Source organism: Acartia tonsa, chromosome 11, assembly GCF_053477335.1.
Source record: "Acartia tonsa isolate MP-2025a chromosome 11, ASM5347733v1, whole genome shotgun sequence".
NCBI lineage: Eukaryota > Metazoa > Arthropoda > Copepoda > Calanoida > Acartiidae > Acartia > Acartia tonsa.
In genome coordinates this window covers 20,596,229-20,618,075 of record NC_137270.1, presented here as the reverse complement: position 1 = coordinate 20,618,075, position 21,847 = coordinate 20,596,229, and the positions used below count along the sequence as shown (strand labels likewise).

General features: G+C 37.8%; 2 protein-coding genes across 3 annotated transcripts in view; one reads left to right on the top strand and one right to left on the bottom strand.

The window, feature by feature from the left end:
* The window catches only part of LOC145332656 (ATP-binding cassette sub-family G member 1-like), an 84,253-nt gene extending 62,896 nt beyond the window's left edge, over positions 1-21,357 (top strand). The window contains exons 18-29 of the mRNA XM_080177664.1: positions 8,063-8,141; positions 12,131-12,252; positions 13,139-13,223; positions 13,792-13,906; positions 14,623-14,708; positions 16,981-17,091; positions 17,258-17,361; positions 17,886-17,989; positions 18,693-18,759; positions 19,197-19,251; positions 20,364-20,435; positions 20,840-21,357. Of these exons, the coding sequence (XP_080033790.1) occupies positions 8,063-8,141; positions 12,131-12,252; positions 13,139-13,223; positions 13,792-13,906; positions 14,623-14,708; positions 16,981-17,091; positions 17,258-17,361; positions 17,886-17,989; positions 18,693-18,759; positions 19,197-19,251; positions 20,364-20,435; positions 20,840-20,938 (1,099 nt within the window). The 3' untranslated portion in view covers positions 20,939-21,357. The remainder of the gene's footprint in view (positions 1-8,062; positions 8,142-12,130; positions 12,253-13,138; positions 13,224-13,791; positions 13,907-14,622; positions 14,709-16,980; positions 17,092-17,257; positions 17,362-17,885; positions 17,990-18,692; positions 18,760-19,196; positions 19,252-20,363; positions 20,436-20,839) is intronic.
* LOC145332655 (uncharacterized) lies at positions 565-5,226 on the bottom strand. Of its 2 annotated transcripts, none has more exons than XM_080177662.1 (2): positions 5,064-5,226; positions 565-5,025 (listed from the first exon to the last, which is right to left on the bottom strand). In XM_080177662.1, exon 2 carries the CDS (start codon positions 4,518-4,520, stop codon positions 1,332-1,334), a length of 3,189 nt encoding a protein of 1,062 aa, XP_080033788.1. In that variant the 5' UTR covers positions 4,521-5,025; positions 5,064-5,226; the 3' UTR covers positions 565-1,331. The 2 variants fall into 2 exon arrangements, with proteins under 2 accessions (XP_080033788.1, XP_080033789.1); XM_080177663.1 differs by having other exon boundaries at positions 565-5,014.
* Positions 21,358-21,847: the final 490 nt, after the last annotated feature.

The following is a 21,847-nucleotide window of genomic DNA, read 5'->3' as shown; positions in this document are numbered from 1 at the left end:
GAGCCAGGGATTTAAAGGAATAAGACAATGAAAGATAAATTGATGTACATAGTACATTTCAATGATGATACACAAAATTGCCCCTTGATAAAATTATTGGATGAAACATTTTGACACTCATCTTAGTGAAACAACAAATTAAGATACAATAAAAGTCCTCAATGTTTTTAAGCTAACGAATAAGAAAACGTTATAGTAAAACTTTTAGGATTAGCCCAATGTCCCCTCCCTCCTTGGGTTAGCGCATTATGCTCTTGTTGAGAAAAACTGAGTTAAAGTCCTCCCATATAATTTGCACTTGGTTGAAAATGCTGTCGCAATATGTTAGATTATGATCACGCAACCTTTCATGCGATATCCTTATGTTGTATGGAGGGAGATTAGTTATGATTCTACCTTGCAAACAACTTTTATCATGATTTCCTTCATCCATGCTCCTCATTAGAGTGCCATTAACTAGGGTGGCTCACTGTGGAACACCTGCAAAACCAGGGGGATGAAATAATTGAGTAGCTCCATTAGAATTGTGGGTCAGCTTAAAGTGTAATATTGTGGTATCCGCCTAGGGTAAATGGCAGACACCAGAGTTCGAATAAAGACTACGGCAGTGTGAACAGACGTGGACACCTTACTATAGAGAAGCTACGCTTCTCTAGCATTCACTAGACAAGAATCAACATCTATTTCAGTTGTCACTTTATTGAAGGTGTAAAGGATACTAAAGCTATATACAACAAACATTAACTACAATGGATAGGAATAAATAATCATAACATAAAAGCATTGTAATACATATACAATAGTCAGTTTGGGCAATCATGAGTCCCCATCCCTGGAAAGGGTGGGGGGAATTAAGAATACAGTTAACCATAATATAAATACATATGGATTAGGAATAAAGATAGTTAAAGATAAATCATACAGTAAAACATAGGTAATTGCAATGGTTAGGTAGATGGCTATCCCTGTCTGGGGCAGGCAGGATAGCCCATGGAGCAGCACAATAGGTAGATAAGCATAGAGGGGTTGAGTGGTAGGTCTGGGTACTAAAGAGGGAAGGTTTGATGATTACTGGTGACAACAACAGTTTGTGTGGGGGTGATCCTATCAGGTGAGGGCAGGTTTAGATCCTTTATCCTCAGGGTTGAGGTGGTGCTGATAACTTGGTGGTTGAAGGGGAAGGTTCCGGTGCTTAGGATGGGAGAGGGAGGGGTAACACCCCCTCCCTCCATTTGCAGGACAACTGAGGGATGAAACCAGTACCGTTATCTGACATATTTTCAGGTGGCTTTATAATTGTAGAATAACAGGATTTAGCTAGGTGCGTAGCATCACCATAATGTCTTGGTTTCTGCATGGTCCAGAGCTGCCGCATACCACAACTCTCCCCTCGGAAGGCTGGAGGGGTTGTCTGCACCGCCAGACTTCCGACAGTGGTTGCGGCCTTCAGTTTGTTGTCCTTGTGGAATGGGTCCGCCAGGATACCAGTTGCTGGATGGTGGTGGACTCCAGCCCTCCCCAGGTCTAACGGAATCGGCTATATCTGCTGGAGTAGCTGGTCCTGTTGGATATTCTGGCCGTTGGATGTGTACCTCTGAGGCCACCCTGGCAACCTCCAGGAGTGGCACAGCACATGAGGGGGCTTGGACCAACAGCCGCCTGGTATACACCTCTTCAGGTTTCTCCACTGGGCTGGTGGTCTCCATCGTGTTGGTCACCTTGCTGCTGGCAGGCTGGCTACTGGATGCAGGCGCAGTTTCTTCGCCCTCGGGGCTGGTCAGGTTCATTCGGCTTCCAGGGTCTCTGTCAACGCGGGCAGGTGGTGGTTGCCATACTGTAGGAGCGTTGCCTCCTTCAGGCTCATTCTGGACATTGGCAGGGTGGTGCATGGCAGTCCGACCTGCGGGGTAGGGAAAGGTAACAGTCCATCCTTTATGCCGGAGGCTGTCTTGGATCTGCAAGGGTGGCTCCGCTCTAGTTGGCTGGGAGACAGGCCCATCCACGGCCACTGCTGCTGGTAGACTGGAGGCACAAGGCTCCGGATTTCCTCCCCTAGCCTGAAGGGGTCCAGGCACATTGTCTCCATCTTGGGTAGACATAATTGTTGGGGATCCTCTACTTCTATGGTTAGGCTCGGCACTTGGCACATCTAGTGGTGTTACTCCCCAGGCAGCGGTCAAAGCTTCTTCAGTTTGGCTGGTAATGGCTGATATCCTGGCTCCTGGGGCAGATGCAGGGGGCGCAGGCAAGTTTGGCCCAGCCCAAACTTCCTGGTACACCAGTGCAATACAATTACCTTGGCTTGGTTGAGGGAGGTAGACAGCTGGATGCAGTTGAGGGTGAGGGACAGCTGGACTCTCCCTGCTGGCTGGGGGCTCTGGCTGACTGGGGGTGACGGGTGTCACCCCTTCCTCTGGGGCTGCGGGCTCATTCCGGGGTCCAGGTATCTCGGTGGCGGCGACGGTTGTCGCCCCAGGCACCAGTGTGGGGGCGCTGGATAGCACCCCCCAGTCTTCACAGGGGTCCAGGTCTCTCGGTGGCGGCGACGGTTGTCGCCCCAGGCACCAGCGTGGGGCGCTGGATAGCACCCCCCAGTCTTCACAGGTGGCGGCGACGGTTGTCGCCCCAGACATCAGCTTGGTGGTGCAGGGAAGCACCTCTCGTTCCTTCCAGGTGGCGACGCCGGTTGGCGTCCCATACATCGACTCAGACTCGCTGGGTAGCGCCCCTCGGCTCTTGCTGGGGGCGACAGGGGTTACGGACACCGGTCCCCTGTGATTGAGGCTGAGGTCCAGGCCAACCCGGTTGGGTTCAGCCGCTCCTCCCAGCACGTTGATCCTGGCCACTATGGTCCCAATCTGAGACACAGACTCCTGGGTAGCCGTGGCCCCAGCGGCGGCAGCTAATTGGGGTGACGGCTGGGCATCTCCCTCCAGGTGGACCTGGGTGGCAGACTGGTTGCATGCAGGTTGTTGGGCGGCCTGGTGTTTCTTCATTGCTTGGTCCCAACCGGTTCTACACTTGGCGGCTGTGTGGCCGTTGAAGCGGCAGCGCCCCTTCGTCCAGCTGGGTCCCATCAGGCCGGCTTCCCCAGGGTGTATCAACCTGCCAGGTCTCTCCTCCTCCAGTTGGGGCACCAGCTGACAAACAGGGTCTCCCCTACTAGGGGTCAGGCGGTGCTGGGCTGCTTGTGGTGGCTCCTTGGTTACATTCAGCCTCCTCCCCATACACACAGGTTCCTTCCATCCAACAGCGGCTCTCCTCCCCTGGGTGGCGAGGCCAGCCTCGGCCTTAGCTTCTGCAGGTGCTTCTCCACATGAGGGATCCTGCCTCTGGGTATGCCAGGTAGTTGGTAGCAAAGGCCGTTGATGGTGCCAGTCGGAAAGGGGGCTATGATCTCTGGGGGGTACCTGTGGCCAGTGTGTGGACAGGTACCCACAGGTGGACCAGCAAGGCCCAGAAGATGCCATACTGATGGTAGCCTGGACTGTATTCCGGACTGTCAGCAGACTGTTGGTAGCCACCTGAGTTGGGCCAGAGTTGCCAGCTGGTATTGCGTCCCTGCCAGGCTCCGTCAGCTGCTGGTGGGGAGCCCCTGCGGTGGTTCTGGTTTTGGCAGGTGGTGGCCTTCTTATTGACTCCCCTAGTTTGAGCTCTGCATCCTGGTGGGCCTCCATCTTCAGCAGCATGGGGGAACTTGGCTGGGACATGTGCAGTGGTTCAACAAAGTAGCGGCATCTGGTCTTGGAGTGTGGGGGGACAGCCTCACTGCTGCGGGTCAACCCTGCTCCCCCCGTGCTGGGTAAAGTCTTCCACTGCGGCAGGTCACCAGTCCCCATCCTTAGGCCGGTCCCCAGTCGTTCCATGCCTGGGGGCTCCCAGGGAGGCTTGGGTGGCGGCTCCCCCACCCCCAGGTACGCGTCGGGCATCTGGGTGAAGGGCCTATTCCCCTGGGACAGCTCCCCATCCTCCAGATTGGGGAGGCCAGTGCCAGGGAGGACCTTTCCACCCCAGAAACAGGTGGTACTGGCCCTAGGGCTGGGCCCCTTTGGAGTCTCAGTTCTGGTAATAGTGTCCATCTTGGGGCTGGCCACTAAGTTTCTGAAGCTTGTCACCTTCTCATTAGGCTCAGTTGCATCGTTCAACACCCCCAGGAGGACACCTACAGGTTCAGCAATCCCCAGTCCAGTATTGCTATTTCTCGTACGTTGAGCACCAACTGAACAGGAGCTGTGCAGCGGACATTCAGTCATCCTTCCAGACAAGGGCATCTCAGGGACCAGGGGTCTGTGACCTGGCATGTGTTTGATGTTCACTGTACTCAACACAGTAGGCCAAAGTAATAACAGAAGCAGTATCTTGTAGATATAGGAGCAGAGTAGAGTAGCCGCACCGCAAGGAGGTTCGAGCCGGCTCACCCCTAGTATAAATACTATAGCTGTGTAATTAGGGTGGTAGTCCACGTAGCCGTAGGCTCGGTCCTCCTGGCTCAAGAGTTTCTGTGGCTGGCGCGCCCCCATGATAAGTAGCAGGGGGTTGGTCTGTTTGTGCCAGCGTCTTGTTTAACTGTTGAGCCTGAGTTGTTCTCCTTTCCAGTATAGCTCTTGATTTCTGTGGTAACCAGCGGATCTTAGCTTAAAGGTAACAGGGAATATGTTAGGTATCCCCAGATGTCTCTAGGAGCGTATCCGCTAGTAGATATATGGATAGGTAGGCTATCTATATATATACATGGCTACACGCCCATATATATATATATACGTGTATAGGAATATCCCCAGCGCTAGCTAGCTTTTCCTCCTTGCTCCAAAAAAAATCACGCTTCCTCTGTATATAGTTCACAACTATGAAGGTCGATGGTCCAGGTACACACCACCACTGCCCAGTGTGGGGGCAGCAAGTCAGGCTATGTCCACAGGGTGGGCGTACTTTCGTTCAGTTACCATATCAGTTTCCAGTGTTGTTTGGTGAGGTTAGTATTCACTTACTTGTACCCATGATACAAAAAAACAACCTTATTTATCACTTGGGTATTTATATATACATATATTTGCTTCACTAACCATTCAGCTTTGAAGTAGGGTTGGCAGGCTAGGAAGATGTTGAGGGTCTGAGCGGGTTTAAGGAACTGGTTTAGTTTTCCTTATCACACTGTAGACAGGGAGGGAGGAGCTTGCAAGTTTTTCTCCTAAAAAAATATCTCTGATGTATGCTATAGAATAGCCCCTCTCCTGTGTGGGTGTGTGTGTGTGTGTGTGTGTGTGTGTGCGCGGAATCTCCTGTCCTTGTAACGCGCGTCCGCGCCGTCAAATCCGCGCACACGGGGAAAACGCGCTCTCACCCCTCAACTCGCTCTCTCATTGGTCCGCTTCGTCCGTTGGATTTATGATATTTTCCGCACTCTGTTGCGCTATCCGTGAATGGCGCTCTGTGTGTCCGATCGCTAGCCCCACACTACAGACGGACTTAGTCTAGTGTGGGTAGGAAGGGGGGAAGCGCGTGAGGGGACGGGGGTAACTCCGTCCGTTCCCCCTGTGAGGGAGGGGGGTAACTGTGTGCTGGTGTAATAGGGCCTTTTCTTCTCAATCCTAGGTTTATCTATTATATCACCCTGATTGTATTTGCCTTCAATGGAGAGGGGCCCCTCCCCTTCCCTTGGAATAAGGGGTGTATTGTTGTTGTTGTGCTGTGGGCTTGAGATTGTTTTGATTGTATATCAGGGTCTTTATTATGTTACATCTAGCTTCTATTTCTGTCCTTATCACAATTGCATAACAGATTTGTTTACCAACTCTGTTCTATTTTTAGCTGTTATCACAATACACAATAATCCAAGCCTGTTCTATTCTTAGATTTATCACAACACAACAATTTGTTTGCCAAGCTTTGCTCATAAATCTATTGTTTGGCCATCACACTAGGGTGGTAATCCCCGAAAATGTGATATAATATCTGTTTTCTAGATGGGTGGCTGCGTTGTAGCCTCTCAGGATACTCGGAGTTGACGTAGTTTTTCTCTGTTCTGGTGCACTACACTCGTATGTTAGCTCGCAGCTTGCAGCTATGTGGCATGTTTCAGCCTATCGGCGGCAGGGAATGTCCCGTCCTGCTAGCGCCGCTTATCCAAATCCAGCTGATGGCAGCAGGGAATGTCCCGTCCTGCTAGCGCCACTGGTTCGGATCCTGCTATCTCTTGCAGTAAAATTGGCCTATTTTCAGCCGTTTACACTTATTTGGCTTGTTTCAGCCGGTCCGCAGGCCTGTTTCAGCCCTTTTGGCGCTCAATTCTCCGTTAGATATCAGCGCTGCTCGCGGTTATTCATCAAATTTCGCTGTCTCGCTTCCACAACTGCCGGATGCAGAGTTAAACTTTGCTGTCCAGGGTGGGTAATTCAGGTTGCTTGCGTCAGTTTTGCCAGATTCACTGCTGGGAGTACCTTAGCCTCAGATGCGCGTCTGCTCTACACTTGTGGTTCGCCGTAATCTCACACAGCTGTCACCAAAGTTGTGGTATCCGCCTAGGGTAAATGGCAGACACCAGAGTTCGAATAAAGACTACGGCAGTGTGAACAGACGTGGACACCTTACTATAGAGAAGCTACGCTTCTCTAGCATTCACTAGACAAGAATCAACATCTATTTCAGTTGTCACTTTATTGAAGGTGTAAAGGATACTAAAGCTATATACAACAAACATTAACTAAAATGGATAGGAATAAATAATCATAACATAAAAGCATTGTAATACATATACAATAGTCAGTTTGGGCAATCATGAGTCCCCATCCATGGAAAGGGTGGGGGGAATTAAGAATACAGTTAACCATAATATAAATACATATGGATTAGGAATAAAGATAGTTAAAGATAAATCATACAGTAAAACATAGGTAATTGCAATGGTTAGGTAGATGGCTATCCCTGTCTGGGGCAGGCAGGATAGCCCATGGAGCAGCACAATAGGTAGATAAGCATAGAGGGGTTGAGTGGTAGGTCTGGGTACTAAAGAGGGAAGGTTTGATGATTACTGGTGACAACAACAGTTTGTGTGGGGGTGATCCTATCAGGTGAGGGCAGGTTTAGATCCTTTATCCTCAGGGTTGAGGTGGTGCTGATAACTTGGTGGTTGAAGGGGAAGGTTCCGGTGCTTAGGATGGGAGAGGGAGGGGTAACACCCCCTCCCTCCATTTGCAGGACAACTGAGGGATGAAACCAGTACCGTTATCTGACATATTTTCAGGTGGCTTTATAATTGTAGAATAACAGGATTTAGCTAGGTGCGTAGCATCACCATAATGTCTTGGTTTCTGCATGGTCCAGAGCTGCCGCATACCACAATATATTACCGAACACTTTCATTCTGTTGCAATTGTTGAGTTATTGGGATAGCTTTATCTTGTGCTTCTTATATACCCACTAATTGATTTAATTATCAAAAACACCCTTCATCCAATAGAAAAAGTTTGTTAGGAAACACAAAAAAAACTAGAACCGTATTATAGACAGCTTTCCGTGGATATTAAAATGAAAAATGATAAGATTAAAACCAATTTTGTTAGTCCCAAGGTGATTTTATGATTTAAAAAAAATGTTAGTGGACAATTGTCAATACGATGCCATACATTATTGTTTATTATGGCTGAGAGCCGGTTCTAATCCAGCGGATATTAATCGGTTTCCCAGCCATACAGGAATGACTGAATACATGTATAAATAATACTCATAAATCTCGTGTAATCTTATTATTGTATTGCGGATATTTTTATGTAAACATGTAGTTATGCTTTTTTTCGTTTTATTTTATATTTTTTTAATTAAACTAAAATTATTATCACAACAATTACAATTATTTTCATAAGTAGCGTAGCAATTACAAGTTAACGAGAATTTAAACGAGGATGAAAACATTTTAAGTAGCTATGAAATCTTCAATAGCAGCCAATAAAATTGCATTTCCCCCATAGTGTTACGAACTAACGGATGGATAAGGTGAATTATAGAGTAGTTTCGCTACTAAAAACTAAAAAAATAAATGACATTGATCGAAATTTTTTTGTTTCAGGTTATTGGGAATAACATCGAAAGGAACAAATTCTCTGACTCTAAAGAACGACATCACAAAATCAAAATCAGACAGTAAGGTAAAAATTTCATGGGCTGTCGGTTTGTAATGCTTATTTTTTGTTAAAGCTGCAGTTAAAATTAAATACAGAACACAAAAGTCAAATAAAGGTAAATTTTTTGGTTATGAAATTATAATATACAGGGTGTTTTTTTAATAGGACAAAAGTATTGCTTAATATAACCCACTTGCCATTGATAGAAATTAATAATCTATACCCAAATTTCTTTATTGTGTTGGGGCAATTTGTATAAGAAAAAAATACTTGGCGATTTTTAACAAATTATGCCTTAAAAACTGGTTTTTCCAAAGTACCTACTTTTGGAAGAATTTTGGATCATGGCCAATTTAAAGAGTGTGCAAAAGTGCGTATATTTTTAAAATTCAAATTGCGCGGCTTGTGTTAAGAGTAGAAAAATGTTATGCATATCGTTAGAATCGTCATAAACTCTAGTTTTGGGTGTTTAAGAAATGTTCCTTTGCTACGTATAGTTTAGGAGCTACGTCGTAAAATGTCCCAACTTACTTAAAACTTTTCAACCTTTCTCACATTTTCCAACGTAGCTTCTATATATACTACAAATAGCATGATTATGATACATATATTTCCAAAAACTAGAGTTTATGACAATGCTAATGTACATATATGTACATAATTTATTTTATTTTATATTAATCAAATATATCTATAGATAGATAGATAGATATGTATTTCAACATAAGCATACAAAATAATAATAATAAAATTATTACACATATTCACATATTTTTTATGCATAGTTTGGTACTTTCATAACCTGGGTTGGCCGTTGCATAAGCTGAAAATACCAGTTCATGACAAACATATTCAAAAAGATTTTATAAGGTTTCTAGCTACATCGAATTTTAATAAGATAGTCATATTGGATATATACATATAACATATAAATAGGTTTGAACAGAACAAATAAATAAATAAAAAGTATGGTATTAGCAATGGTATTTACACTATGATACAATGGGGTTAGAGAGTTGTTAAAAATTTTACAACAAATTTAGGCATATTTTAATTATTTTTACAGACAAAACATTTTTGCTTATTACAGTTAAAACTCTTGTACTTATCTAATGATTTCTTTTTAATGAGATTTTTAGTGGAATTTTTAGTTTTAGCACACCTTATAGCAGTGTCTAGATTGTTCCATGTTTTAACAAAGCAGACATTGGGAAAAGTTTCTAAGGCTTTATGTTTAGGTAAAGGTACTTTTAATTTCATTACTCTGTTTGATAACATTGGTTCAAAAATATTATTGAATGAGTCTGGCATTTGTCCTGCAAGGAAACTTTTTACAAAGCTACCTATATTAACTATCTTAATATCTTCAAGTTTAAGTAACTCAAGCTTTTCAAGTAATGGATCTACATGAGCATTGTACTTTGCATTAGCGACATATCTCACAGCTTGCTTTTGTTTTAATAATAATCTATTCATTCCCTCACATTTAGCATTACCCCATGTTATAACAGAAAATTCCAAGTGCGATTTTACAATTATATATAGATTTACGAATTTTAGTGGGTACAAACTTTTTCAATTGATTTAATACAAAATTAGCACTAGATACTTTGTTAATAACTGAGTTAATATTGTGTTCCCATGTTATAAACTCATCTAAATGAACACCTACAAATTTAAAAGATTTTATATTACAATCATTCCCGATTCTTTCAATTTTTTCACCACCAATTTTTATGTCTAATGAATCTTTAACACACTGCATTTGTTTGGTTCTAAAAACCATAAACTTAGTTTTGGCAACATTAAGTGAAAGTTTATTTGCTTGAAACCAAAGTTTAGCTTTTTCTAGTTCAATGTTTACCCTCTCCTCTAATCTTTTTAAATTGCTATCACTGTGTGCAAAAATTGTGTCATCAGCAAAAAGTGAGGAAAATATATCAATTGCATTAGGCAAGTCATTTATATATAATAAAAACAGTATAGGACCAAGAACACTTCCCTGTGGGACTCCATGGGTTATGTTTTGAATAGATGATTTGATACCATTAATTTCTACATATTGAGAACGATTATTTAAATAAGAATGGAACCATTTATTTGATAAACCTTTAAAACCATAATGATTTAGTTTGTTTAAAAGGATTTGGACATTGCAAGTATCAAATGCCTTTTTTAAGTCAATGAAGCATCCCAGTGTGTATTCTGGTGTTTGAGAATCAAGACCTTGGTATATTTTATTCAATAGTTGAATTAAGGGCTGGGTTGTGTTGTGCTTGGGTCTAAATCCATACTGATGTTTATAAAGAATATTGAACTTATTTAAGTATTTAAACATTTGACAGGCAACTATTTTTTCCAGAAGCTTAGAAAAGGCATTTAATATACTAATAGGTCTATAGTTATCAAATGAATTATTCCTTCCTGATTTAAAGATTGGCAAAATTTTAGCGCATTTATAACTGTTTGGAACAAAGCCATGTTTAAAAGATAGATTAAATAGGTGTACAACAGGCCTTATAATACTTGGCATAATTTCTTTTAAAAGTTTAGTAGAAATATTGTCAGGCCCACAACTTAGTTTAGGTTTTAGCTTATTAAGAGTAGAAAAAATTATTTGAGGGGTGATTTTTTGAAACACAAAATTTTCATTGACTGGAACCCCAAGGTAGTCATTAAAATCATTTTCGCAAAATGGAATTTCGTCCGCTAGTCTGGGACCAACATTAATAAAAAAATTGTTAAAACCTTCACAAATATCTTGAAAGTTTTCATAAGATCTGTTATCATCAGTAAAAAGATTTGGGATAGAATGCGTTTTTTTATTCTTGTTAATGAGTTGATTAATTGTAGACCAAGTTTTTTTCATGTTAGACGAAAATTCATTGAACTTAGAAAAATAGTACTCTTTTTTGGCTTTCCTAACTGCAGATTTATAAATATTATTTGCAGTGACAAATTTTCTATTGCTATCAACGGTTTTATCCTAAAATTTTTTTCTTAATAACATTTCCTTTTTCTTTCTTAGGTTTAGTAAATCTGTTGACATCCAGGGATTTTGGGGGATAACTCTTTTGTTGGGTTTTATAGTTTTAAAAGGGAAACATTTTTCAAAGTTTTCGTTGATAACATTAGAAAAGTTTTCAAAAGCACTCTCTGGACAAGAATCTGTAGTTATGTCAGACCAATCAAAAGAAGATAAGGATTGCTTAAATATTTTAGTATTTTCATTAGACATATTTCTTTTTTGTAAAAAAGAATCTTTGTTTTGCTTAGGATTACTAACATTTAAGTAAAATATTGGGAGATGGTCAGATAGGCTTGAATAAATAAGTCCAGCATTGTAATTATCCATCCTTTTATTTGTGAAAATATTATCAATCAAAGTGGCACTTGTTGGTGTAATTCTGCTAGGTAATGTAATAACTGGTAAAAATGAATGAGAGATTAACATATTTAAAAAGTCGTTGGTTGGAGAATGTTCATTATATTTAAGCAGATTAATATTTAAGTCAGAGCAAAGAATTATTTCTTCTGCATTCATAATTTTAAGAGATGTTAGAGTTGTGTTAAGCCAATCAGAAAAAAATTGTATATTGCTATTTGGTATTCTATAAATATTTGCGATTATCTTAAACTTGTTTTTTGAAATGTAAACTTTAATTATTAGAGATTCAAAATTGTCATTAAAGCACGAGAATTCTTTAATAATTTCATAGTTTTTTAAGTTAGATAAATAAATAGCCAAACCCCCTCCTCTCTTTTCTTCCCTGTCTTTTAACATTAATATCACATATAAAAAAGGTGTTGGTGAAAAAAAGGATTAATTCGGGGAAATGGATTAATATTTAGGTTGCTAACATAGACAACATTTATTGGTCAGTGCGTTTATCCAGTAGGACGGAAGGGAATTTGGTAGAGGGGTTGATGATTTTTTTTTGGGAATTTTAGGAAAAAAAGGTCACATTAGTTCACTAAAAGAGGGGATTATAAAACAACCTTTTTCTGTTTAGACTGAGGACGTGCGGATATACCTACCCATAGAGGGGGAGGAGTTGTACCCCCTGGCCGCTAATTCAGACAAAGAACCCCTTGATGGTGAACCCCAAAAGGGAGAGGATGGCTTTCCCAAAAGGTATGCGATCTTTTTGTGTCCCTCCGTGTGTCCCCCCGTGCGCTATGTAAGGATCTGATATTATATTCAGAAGTGTTAGAACTATTCTATCCAATTAAATCATGCAAAAAAAAATATGACTATGTAAATAAATGTAGATAAACACAACGTAAAATCTTAAATTTAAAATATATCAAACTGACGTATGAGGGGATGTACAGACAGACCGGAATACGAGTATAGAGTAGCTTCGGCGCAATTATATATTAATAATCTAACAAAGGTATTTCATAAAAAATACAAGATTTATTAAACATTTAAACTGGTCAGAATAGGCAGAATAATGGGACGATTAATTATTCGATATATTTAAATATGATATCAATTAAAAGCTTGGACGTCACGTTTTCTGTACAGGACAGAAAACCACGTGCACAGGAATAAGGAACTAAGACTGTCGACAACCTAGCATATAGGTATACAGTCTACCGAATGTAAGCTGGTGGTGAGATGTTCACACAAAGGCCTACATAAATCAACTAGCTCCTCAACGCAGCAGGATGGAACATAGTGGCGGTTATCAGTGTTGGTCTGACTCAGCTGGAGAAGTATAGGAATGTGGACAGGGATGGAAATGCATAAACTTGAATGAAGAAGGCACTATGCCACAAAACTTTATTTTGATATACTCTGTAAAAACTCTATATTTAGGTCTACATAACTAGATATATATAGGATCTATGGAAAGTGTAGAACTCTATAAAAACTCTATATTTAGGTCTACAGAACTAGATATAGGATCTATGGAAAGTATAGAACTCTATAAAAACTCTATATTTAGGTCTACAGAACTAGATATAGGATCTATGGAAAGTATAGATGAACTCTATAAAAACTCTATATTTAGGTCTACAGAACTAGATATAGGATCTATGGAAAGTATAGATGAACACTGCAAAAACTACGCTACATCTGCCTGGACACAGTTTAAGGTAATTGACGGAAAGCCAAGTTTTTCTACACTTAATGATTTTGACTGTAATAAATGCTTCCAATTTTATGTTATAAAGTATACTAATGGATAACATTATTAAAAGTTAAGCTTTACTATAACTGTTATCGGTCCAAACTTTGCATCATGATTTTTATAATAGATAAGTACGATTTAGGAACCGTAGCAAATCCATAATCGTTACCCGAAAGTCCGTGCGTCCATTAAAAGCATGCTAATTTTTAACTTTTTGTATGTTATAATTATCCTAGGTATTCATTTGATTTTTAACAAGGCATCTCTATAATCAAATTCTATCAATGAATTATGCAATTTTGCAACAAATGTATGCACAATTGCATGATTACACTTACAAATTAATCTTTTGCTTATGAAGTTCTGAACAAGAGTTATTGTTCGTATGTCCTTACTCATTTTAGAGATTTGCTTTAATGAAAGTTGTCATCCTTGTTCTATTTTAAGTTACAAGATTTAAAATTAAAGTTTAAAGTTTTTGTTTTTAGATGCTATACATTACTTATAATAGCTAATCTTTTTATTTGTTTTAGATTTTGTTTGTCCGAACCTTTTTCTCCATAATCCGTGATCAGACCTTGACCAACCTTCGCCTAGCCTCCCATGTAGGGGTGGCATTTCTCATTGGCGGATTATATTGGAATATAGGTAAGTAGAGGATATGTATGCCTTTTCAATGATTTCATATTCATTGCTTTAATTGGATTAGCATTAATTGGATTATTATTAAGATGGATGTTTAACTGTCTAAATACAAATTTTGAATAACTTCGCCTTTTTCTTCATTTTTATTTTTTTTACTTTTAAGTTTCATGTCATGATCTTTTTTATTTCAAAAAGGCATAAGTTTTTAAGAAATTATTGTTTCGCAGTGAACTGTGAAACTATTCTAGAACTTTGTTTGTTGTTTGTCTGTCGTTATTACCCCGTTTTTCATTCTAAATTGAATTTTTTGTAGCGTAGACACTCTATAATTGTCACAATCCAGCAAATTATTTCTTAGAAAAATCATCTCCTTCCATTTAGAATGTAAAGAATGAAATCAATTGTAAAATTCCAAAGATTTACTTTTAATCAATTTTAAATCCTATGCAAATTAGGTTTAAATACATTTATTACTTTTCAGTTAAATTGCAGATTATTTTTGTATTTATATTTTAAATTGATAGTTCAATAAAAGATAAATTATTCATTCTTTAAATACCTATTTTTTTAAAATAACATATTATTATAAATTTAAAAATGTATTTTTACTTATCAGTATTGCCTTTACTTCTATTTAATTTTGTATAAACCAGGAATTAGTTGGAAAATATTTCATTTTCTTATCCACGGAAAGCTGTCAATAATACTTGTATTTTAAGGAAACGAGGCAAGTAAGGTGTACAACAATGCCGCGATGCTTTTCTTCTGTATGCTTTTCCTCATGTTTACTGCTATGATGCCAACAGTAAGTACTAATTTATTCCAAAGTATGGTTTCATAACAGATTAATATCCGCTGGATTAGAACTGGTTCTCAGCCAAACTAAAAAATCATGTATCGTATTATATTCAGCTTTCTACGAATGTAAAAATGTACAATCATAAGATTAAAACCAGTTTTTAAGCCTGTGCCTTCGGCAACTAGGAGCTAATAAAACTGATGTTGATCGTAAAATTGTACATTTTATTCCGCGGAAAGCTGTTTATAATACGATGCGATAGATAACTAATCTTTCATATATTATACTACGATGTTTGTTTCTTCAGATCTCACAAACCATGAACAATAGAGATAATATACAGTGTGTTTTTTTATGAGAACTTTTTTGAAAGCAATTTTACCCCACTTATAGTTATCAGAATTTATTAATTAATGGCTTATTTTCTTCGTTTTTAATGCAATTAATAGAACATTAAAAAAATATTTCAGTTTTTTTCATTAAAAAGTGCAGTAAAATCTAAAATTCAAAACATAGGTGACAACATCTAAAAATGGTTTTAGCGCATTTTTCTTATGCGCTCAAATCTTCTACCCTTTGCAAGAAAAAATTTGATTTTCAGTAGTTGACTTTGGGGGGCCAGTACTCCCTTCCCGATTGAGATATGGCCTTCAAATTTTGATATATTCTAGTACATGTCCCCAATAATATCTGTATCAATTTTTAGCTCTATATCTCAACGTTTTGCAGCCATTCTTGCAAAAGGTAGAAGATTTGAACATAAGAAAAATGCGCTAAAACCATTTTTAGATGTTAACACCTAAGTATTGTATTTTACATTTTACTGTACTTTTTAAACAGAAACTGTAATATTTTTTTGTTGTTTTATTAATTGCATTAAAAAACGAAGAAAATAAGCCATTAATCATTAAATTCTGATAACTATAAGTGGAGTAAAATTGCTTTCAAAAAAGTTCTCATAAAAAAACACACTGTATATAGATGGTTCTTCTGACCTCTAAAATTCAACATACCTTAAAAGGAAATTGTACCAGAAAATCATCTTTATTTATGTTTGTTATACATGATTTTTTCTAATAATAATACCTGCGACGAAATATTTATTCTGGCTTTGTGAAGGTTTTAAGCTATATTCTTCCAAAAAATAGATCACCCCTCCCCCCCACATGCTGTAAATACAAATATTGATAATATGGGTCTATCCCCAAGTCTATCCCCACCCCATCTTGGGACGAAGCCACTAGCATGTATAAAGACAACAATTCTCTATAATATCAGGATAAAAAATTCACAATTAAAAATCATAAAAATCTATAAATATAAATGTATATCTAGACATTTACATGGATCCCTTTGTTGCTTACCTTTTTCGTCTGCTGGCAAATTGCTGTCTGCTCTTTAGTAGCGTCTTGGCTGTGTTAATATTCCCTACGATATTGGTTGATTTTCAAAGACCCAATTGAAAGTCGACACTGGGACATATGTGGATGGGGGTCATACAGTTATTAAAGAACACAGTAATAGTGCAGGGAGTAAGGGAGGGGACAATGGGCAATTAATTCAATATAAGAGTTATCAAAGAAAGGACATGAAATCCAGTTTAATCCAATAAATTTGTAGGAAATTATAAAGGGATTGTTAATTGAATAATAGATTTCCATAGCGTCATGTAAAGTGAAATCACAACTTGTTTTTGATGAAATATATTGAGGTTTTTTGGTGTGATTTTTATATTACAAGATTATTGGACCCGGCCAGCTGCTAGCAAGAATATGACTGCCCCTTTTTATTCTGTTTATTTCCCTTGCCACTTGCCCCCACCTCCCTTCTCCCTTCTCCCCCTCTGCTACATTCCAAACTAACACAACGAGTGTTTATTTCCCTTGCCCCCACTTCCCTTATCCCTCCTCCCCGTCTGCAATATTCAAAACATACATAACGAGTAGCGGCATTTCATGCGCAAGTACCCAAATTCAGTCAGAAACTGATAAATTCTTGCACATTCCCTTTAAGCCAGTACCCAAAGACTCCTAAAAATTGAATACTCGATCCATTGTCCCCTCTCCTACTCCCTGGTAATAGTGTCTGACTGATTATGACGTAACAAAAAAAATAGCCAATGAGAGGCCGTTATTGACCAATGGTAAAATTTATAGTGGCCTCTCATTGGCTAATTTTTTTTGTTACGTCATAATCAGTCCGACACTATTACTGTGTTCGTTATTAAATCCCTTTCCCCTCTAATGTTTTACTTTATTATTGACCCTGCTTTTTACAGGTGATGACATTCCCCCTGGAGATGGGATCCTTTAAGCGTGAGCATCTCAACTCGTGGTATTCTATCAAGTCTTACTACCTGGCAAAAACTATGGCAGATCTACCTTTCCAGGTAGTCAAGGACTTCTAAGCTTATATTTTTTGAGGGTGAATCGGGGAGGGGGGGGGGGCTGATTTTTTTTTAATCCCACACTTAAAAAAAATATTTTGGGGGGAGGGTAAAAAATGAAACTTAATTTTTCAAAAAATATTAGCAAATATTTTTTATTCCATTTTAGTTGGTATTTCCGTTCATCTACGTGGTGATTGTGTACTTTATGACCTCCCAACCACTGGATCCTGCCAGGTTTTTCATGTTCCTCTGGATTTGTACTGTTACCAGGTATATACAAGTTTATTCAGTACAATTCTTATTTTTAATTTTCCCCTATACTAATTATAGAGGGTGCTATCACGCAAATTGCTTTTTGAACACTGATACACCCCACCCCCATTCCCCTATTATTTGAAATAAATTGAAAATAATAGTAGCTGGCTAAAGTGTCTCACAAAACAGCCATGTAACGTCATAAAAATGAAGGAGATGAGAGGAGAAGTGGGAAAGAAAATCCTAAAAAAGAGATGAATAATCCCCCATTTTTATGACGTCACAAGGCTGATTTTTGAGACACTTTGTCCAGCTACAAATAGAAGGAAATTGGGATTTTTCTCATGCCTAACTTTTGCTATAGGGGGTTTGGATATGCCTGCGGTACCCTAACCCCACGGGGCTACCAAATAACTTGACCTATAGAAATATATAAACAAACGAAAACTACCCTAACTTGCCCTATTTTTATTTATAATTGAAAAATTTCAAGTTGCAATTGATAATTTTTTTCATAACAACAATCCCACTTTTTCTAGTTTGGTGGCACAGAGTCTTGGCTTAGTGATTGGAGCGGCCTGTGATATAGCTTCAGCGGTGTATCTTGGCCCTATTACAGCAATTCCAATACTTCTCTTCTCAGGTAAATATGCATCCATCCATTCATCTATTCGTAAATCTATTATCTTTTTTATCTATCCATCTTATTAAACAATTAAACCATCAATTATTCTCCACCTATGAATCCAATTATCTAACTATACAAATATAACGTAATCATAATTATAGCCACATCTGTTTTTAAAAGCAAAGATTTTTCTAAAATTAGGATCGGCCCGTCCGTACGTCCGTCCGTTACAGCTAGCTCTTTTCGTTTATTCAAACAGGTTAGAACTGTCCTATCAATTTCAAACTTTGTATGCTGATTCCTGTAACAGTTAGGTACGACTTAGAAAGTGCAGCAACTCTATAATTGCTACCAGAAAGTCCGTACGTCCATTTAAAACAAGCTGATTTTTTTACTTTTTTGACAACAAATTTGTGTTAAAATTATATTACTCATATGATTCTTTTAATACTGATTCCTATTACAACAAGAGACAATGTGATAAGCGAAGCATCTCTATAACAAGTCCTAAAAACGTCAGTATGTCCTTAAACATTATCAGGTATTTAATCACTTTTGCAACAATTTTACTTTCAATTTTTACATATAAACTTATCCATTAATATTAAGTTCTGACGCCCTACAAGTTTTAGTGTTCGTTTGTCCTTCCATTTCAGAGCTTCGCTTTCATGGATGTTGTCATCCTTGTTTCGTAATAACTTTAATTTAACTTTTTTAGGCTTCTTTGTATCATTGAACAACATTCCAGTTTACATGCAGTGGCTATCTTATGTTTCTTACGTCAGGTAAGGATAATTATGACGGGCATGCAATCAACAAATCTACATATAATATTGTCGTTCGATTTCAGGTAAATGAAGTTATCTGAAGGGATAAGACAATGACCAATATATTCATGTACATCCCCAATGATGAAACACAAAATTTCCCCTTTTATAGATTACCATTAGTAGAGGTTAAAAGTTGGGACACTCAACTTCATGAACCAACCAATCAAAATTCTATAAAAGTCACCAAAGTTTTTAAGCCAACAAATAGGAATACGTTATTATAAAACTTTAAGGTCTAGTGTAATAAGCAGCCCAATGCCACCTTCCTCCCCAGTTAAATGTAACAACAAGTTTTTTAATCACATTGTATTTATCTTTCGGATTTTATTACTTTCTCATCTTAAATTCCCTTTCACTTAACATCTCTTCATTATAATGAATAACTATTTTAGGTATGGATTTGAAGGAACTATGCAGGCCATCTATGGTTATGACAGACCAAAAATGGTAAGGCCCCTTTTTAAAATCGGAATAATTATTATTTTTAGTGGATTTAGTTTTAAATAAAGTTTAAGAAAAACGGTACTTTCACACAAAGTGATTGCAGCGCACTAATATCCTAATCCTCTTATTTTTAAAAAAATTCCCTATGTCCTACCCCTGCTGGAACTCGGGAGGTCTAACCTTGCGGGGCCTCCACCTCCGGTACATAACCACTTATTTTCAATTAATATTGAAAACAAAGGGGAGTTGTTATCATTGCTCAAAAAGCCACTTTATGTTAAAGTGCCAACAAACTATTACTTTTGATCAGAAAAGATGCATTTAGCCTTATTTAATAAAATCCATTTCTATAAAACTATACAATTGTAGATAAAAAGTCATATTTTTGATTTTCTGATTTTATCGATTAAATGTTATATTAAGTTCAAAGTGTAAGTAAAAATGAATACATTTTTTATGAGATTACGCATTTGGCAATGAACAATAAAAAAATACTCCTTTTAGAGTTTTAGATAATTGTAGGAACGTTTGAAGAATTCTTTTTAGCGCTAATCTAATCCTAAATATCGTTTTTCCTCTAACAATTTTAACAAGTTTTTAAAGTTTGGGGGAAGATTTTAATAGGGTTGGGCCGGATACTTTTTTGGCCGGATACCGGATATCCGGCTGATTTCAAACGCCGGATATCCAATAATCGCCCGAATATCCGGCCAACGCCGGATATCCGGCAAATATCCGGATATCCGGCCGGATAACCGGCCAAATTACCAGATATTAAAGTAGTAAAAAAAAATTTCTTTAGAAATCTTATATAAATTTACATAAAGTTAAACTTATTCAGAAAAAATGTTCTTCTAGCTTCAATAATAAGAAACTTATAGCCATTTAAGATTTTAAAAAGCAGATATTTTTGGTGTAAAGTATAAAAAATTATAGAGCCGGATATCCGGCCGGATAGTTTCAATATCCGGTATCCGGCCGGATATTGAAAATGGCCGGATATCCGGACGGATATCCGGCCACACCGGATATCCGGCCCAACCCTAAATTTAGATTTATTTACAGTACTTTTCATCCTTTCTCTCTGTTTCATGATATTGGTTTAATTGTTTTAGGATTGTAGTCAGCCGTATTGTCATTTCAAATATCCAACAAAATTTCTTGAAGAGCTAGCTTTGCAGGACGCGGTATGTACAATTTTAATTTCATCAGTAGCGAAGCTACTTTATAAGTGATTGCGATGGCTGTATGGACGTTTGTTCATTCCATCTATAATGCAAAATGATTTCATAAGATGCGTCGATATATCCATAATCCTCTCGCTCACTTTGTCTGTCTCCCTTTCTCCCTTGATTCTCTATCTACCTATCACTTCTCTCTTTCCCTCGATTCTCTCTCTAATAAATAAGATAAATAAGTAATGCAACTACTCTACATATATACTACTGTTAAGTCCGTTCGTTTGCCTGTTTAACATTGGTTTTCGAACCTTTTTTTAGAATAGTTCGCTAGACTTTCTAGCTTTTATTAAATCTATATTTTTGTGTATTATGGTTTATATTTTTTTCTCATTCTATTATCTTATTTTCAGGTATACTGGATTGATATTCTGGTGTTGATTGTGTTTTTCATAATACTTCGCAGTATTGGTTACTTTGTTCTCAAACTGAAGATTAGGATGGATAGATAAATTAGTACATTTTTTCTTTCATTTAAAATATTTCTAGTTATAGATTTGTAATTAATTTAAATTTCTAGATTTAATTTATTTAATACCCACTTATGAACCAATAGCACCAAATTGATTATAAATGAAGTCAAACTTTTAAGGCACTCGAAAGCATTGGGAAATTATGATCATAAAGCGACTAAAATACTCAAAATAACCACTAAATTAATTACTTTTGATTAAAGGGTGTGCAAAAAAATACGGAAATTTTTCATATTGCGCGGCTTGATTTGATAGTAGAAAAATGTTACGTATTCCGTCAGAACCACTGTGAACTCTACTTTTTGGAAACCTAGCTCCTAAAGTATTTGTAGCACAGGAACCATTCATATATTTCCAAAAAGAAGAGGTCAGAGCGGTTCTAACGTTATGTGGAACATTTTTCTACTGTCAATACAAGCCGCGCAATATGAATTTAAAAAAAAATTACACACTTTTTAGAAGCAGCTTATAGTGTCTGATAAAAAAATGACATCTTACAAAACAGATGACCAATGATAGGCCAGTATACTTTTTACCATTGGACAATTACAATGCATAATGGCTTTTTATTGGTCATTTTTTATTAGGCACTATAAGCTGCCTCTTTATATTAAAACCTCTCTTGTGAAACTATGATCATAAAGCGACTAAGATACTCAAAATAACCACTATTTTTTTACCTTTTTAAGTAAATCTCTTTACCCCCTTCTTAACCCAATCCCCTTTAAAAGTAAAGAACGTGTCCTAACTTTTGTTATTAAAAAAAAAAAAAAATAGCTAGTCGGTGCTTTTAGTATGTAGTAGATGTAAAATGGTCCATAGAATTTAGATTAGAATCGTTTTTTTTTATAGAACTCTTATTTTTGAATTAATTTGAGTTTAAAAAGT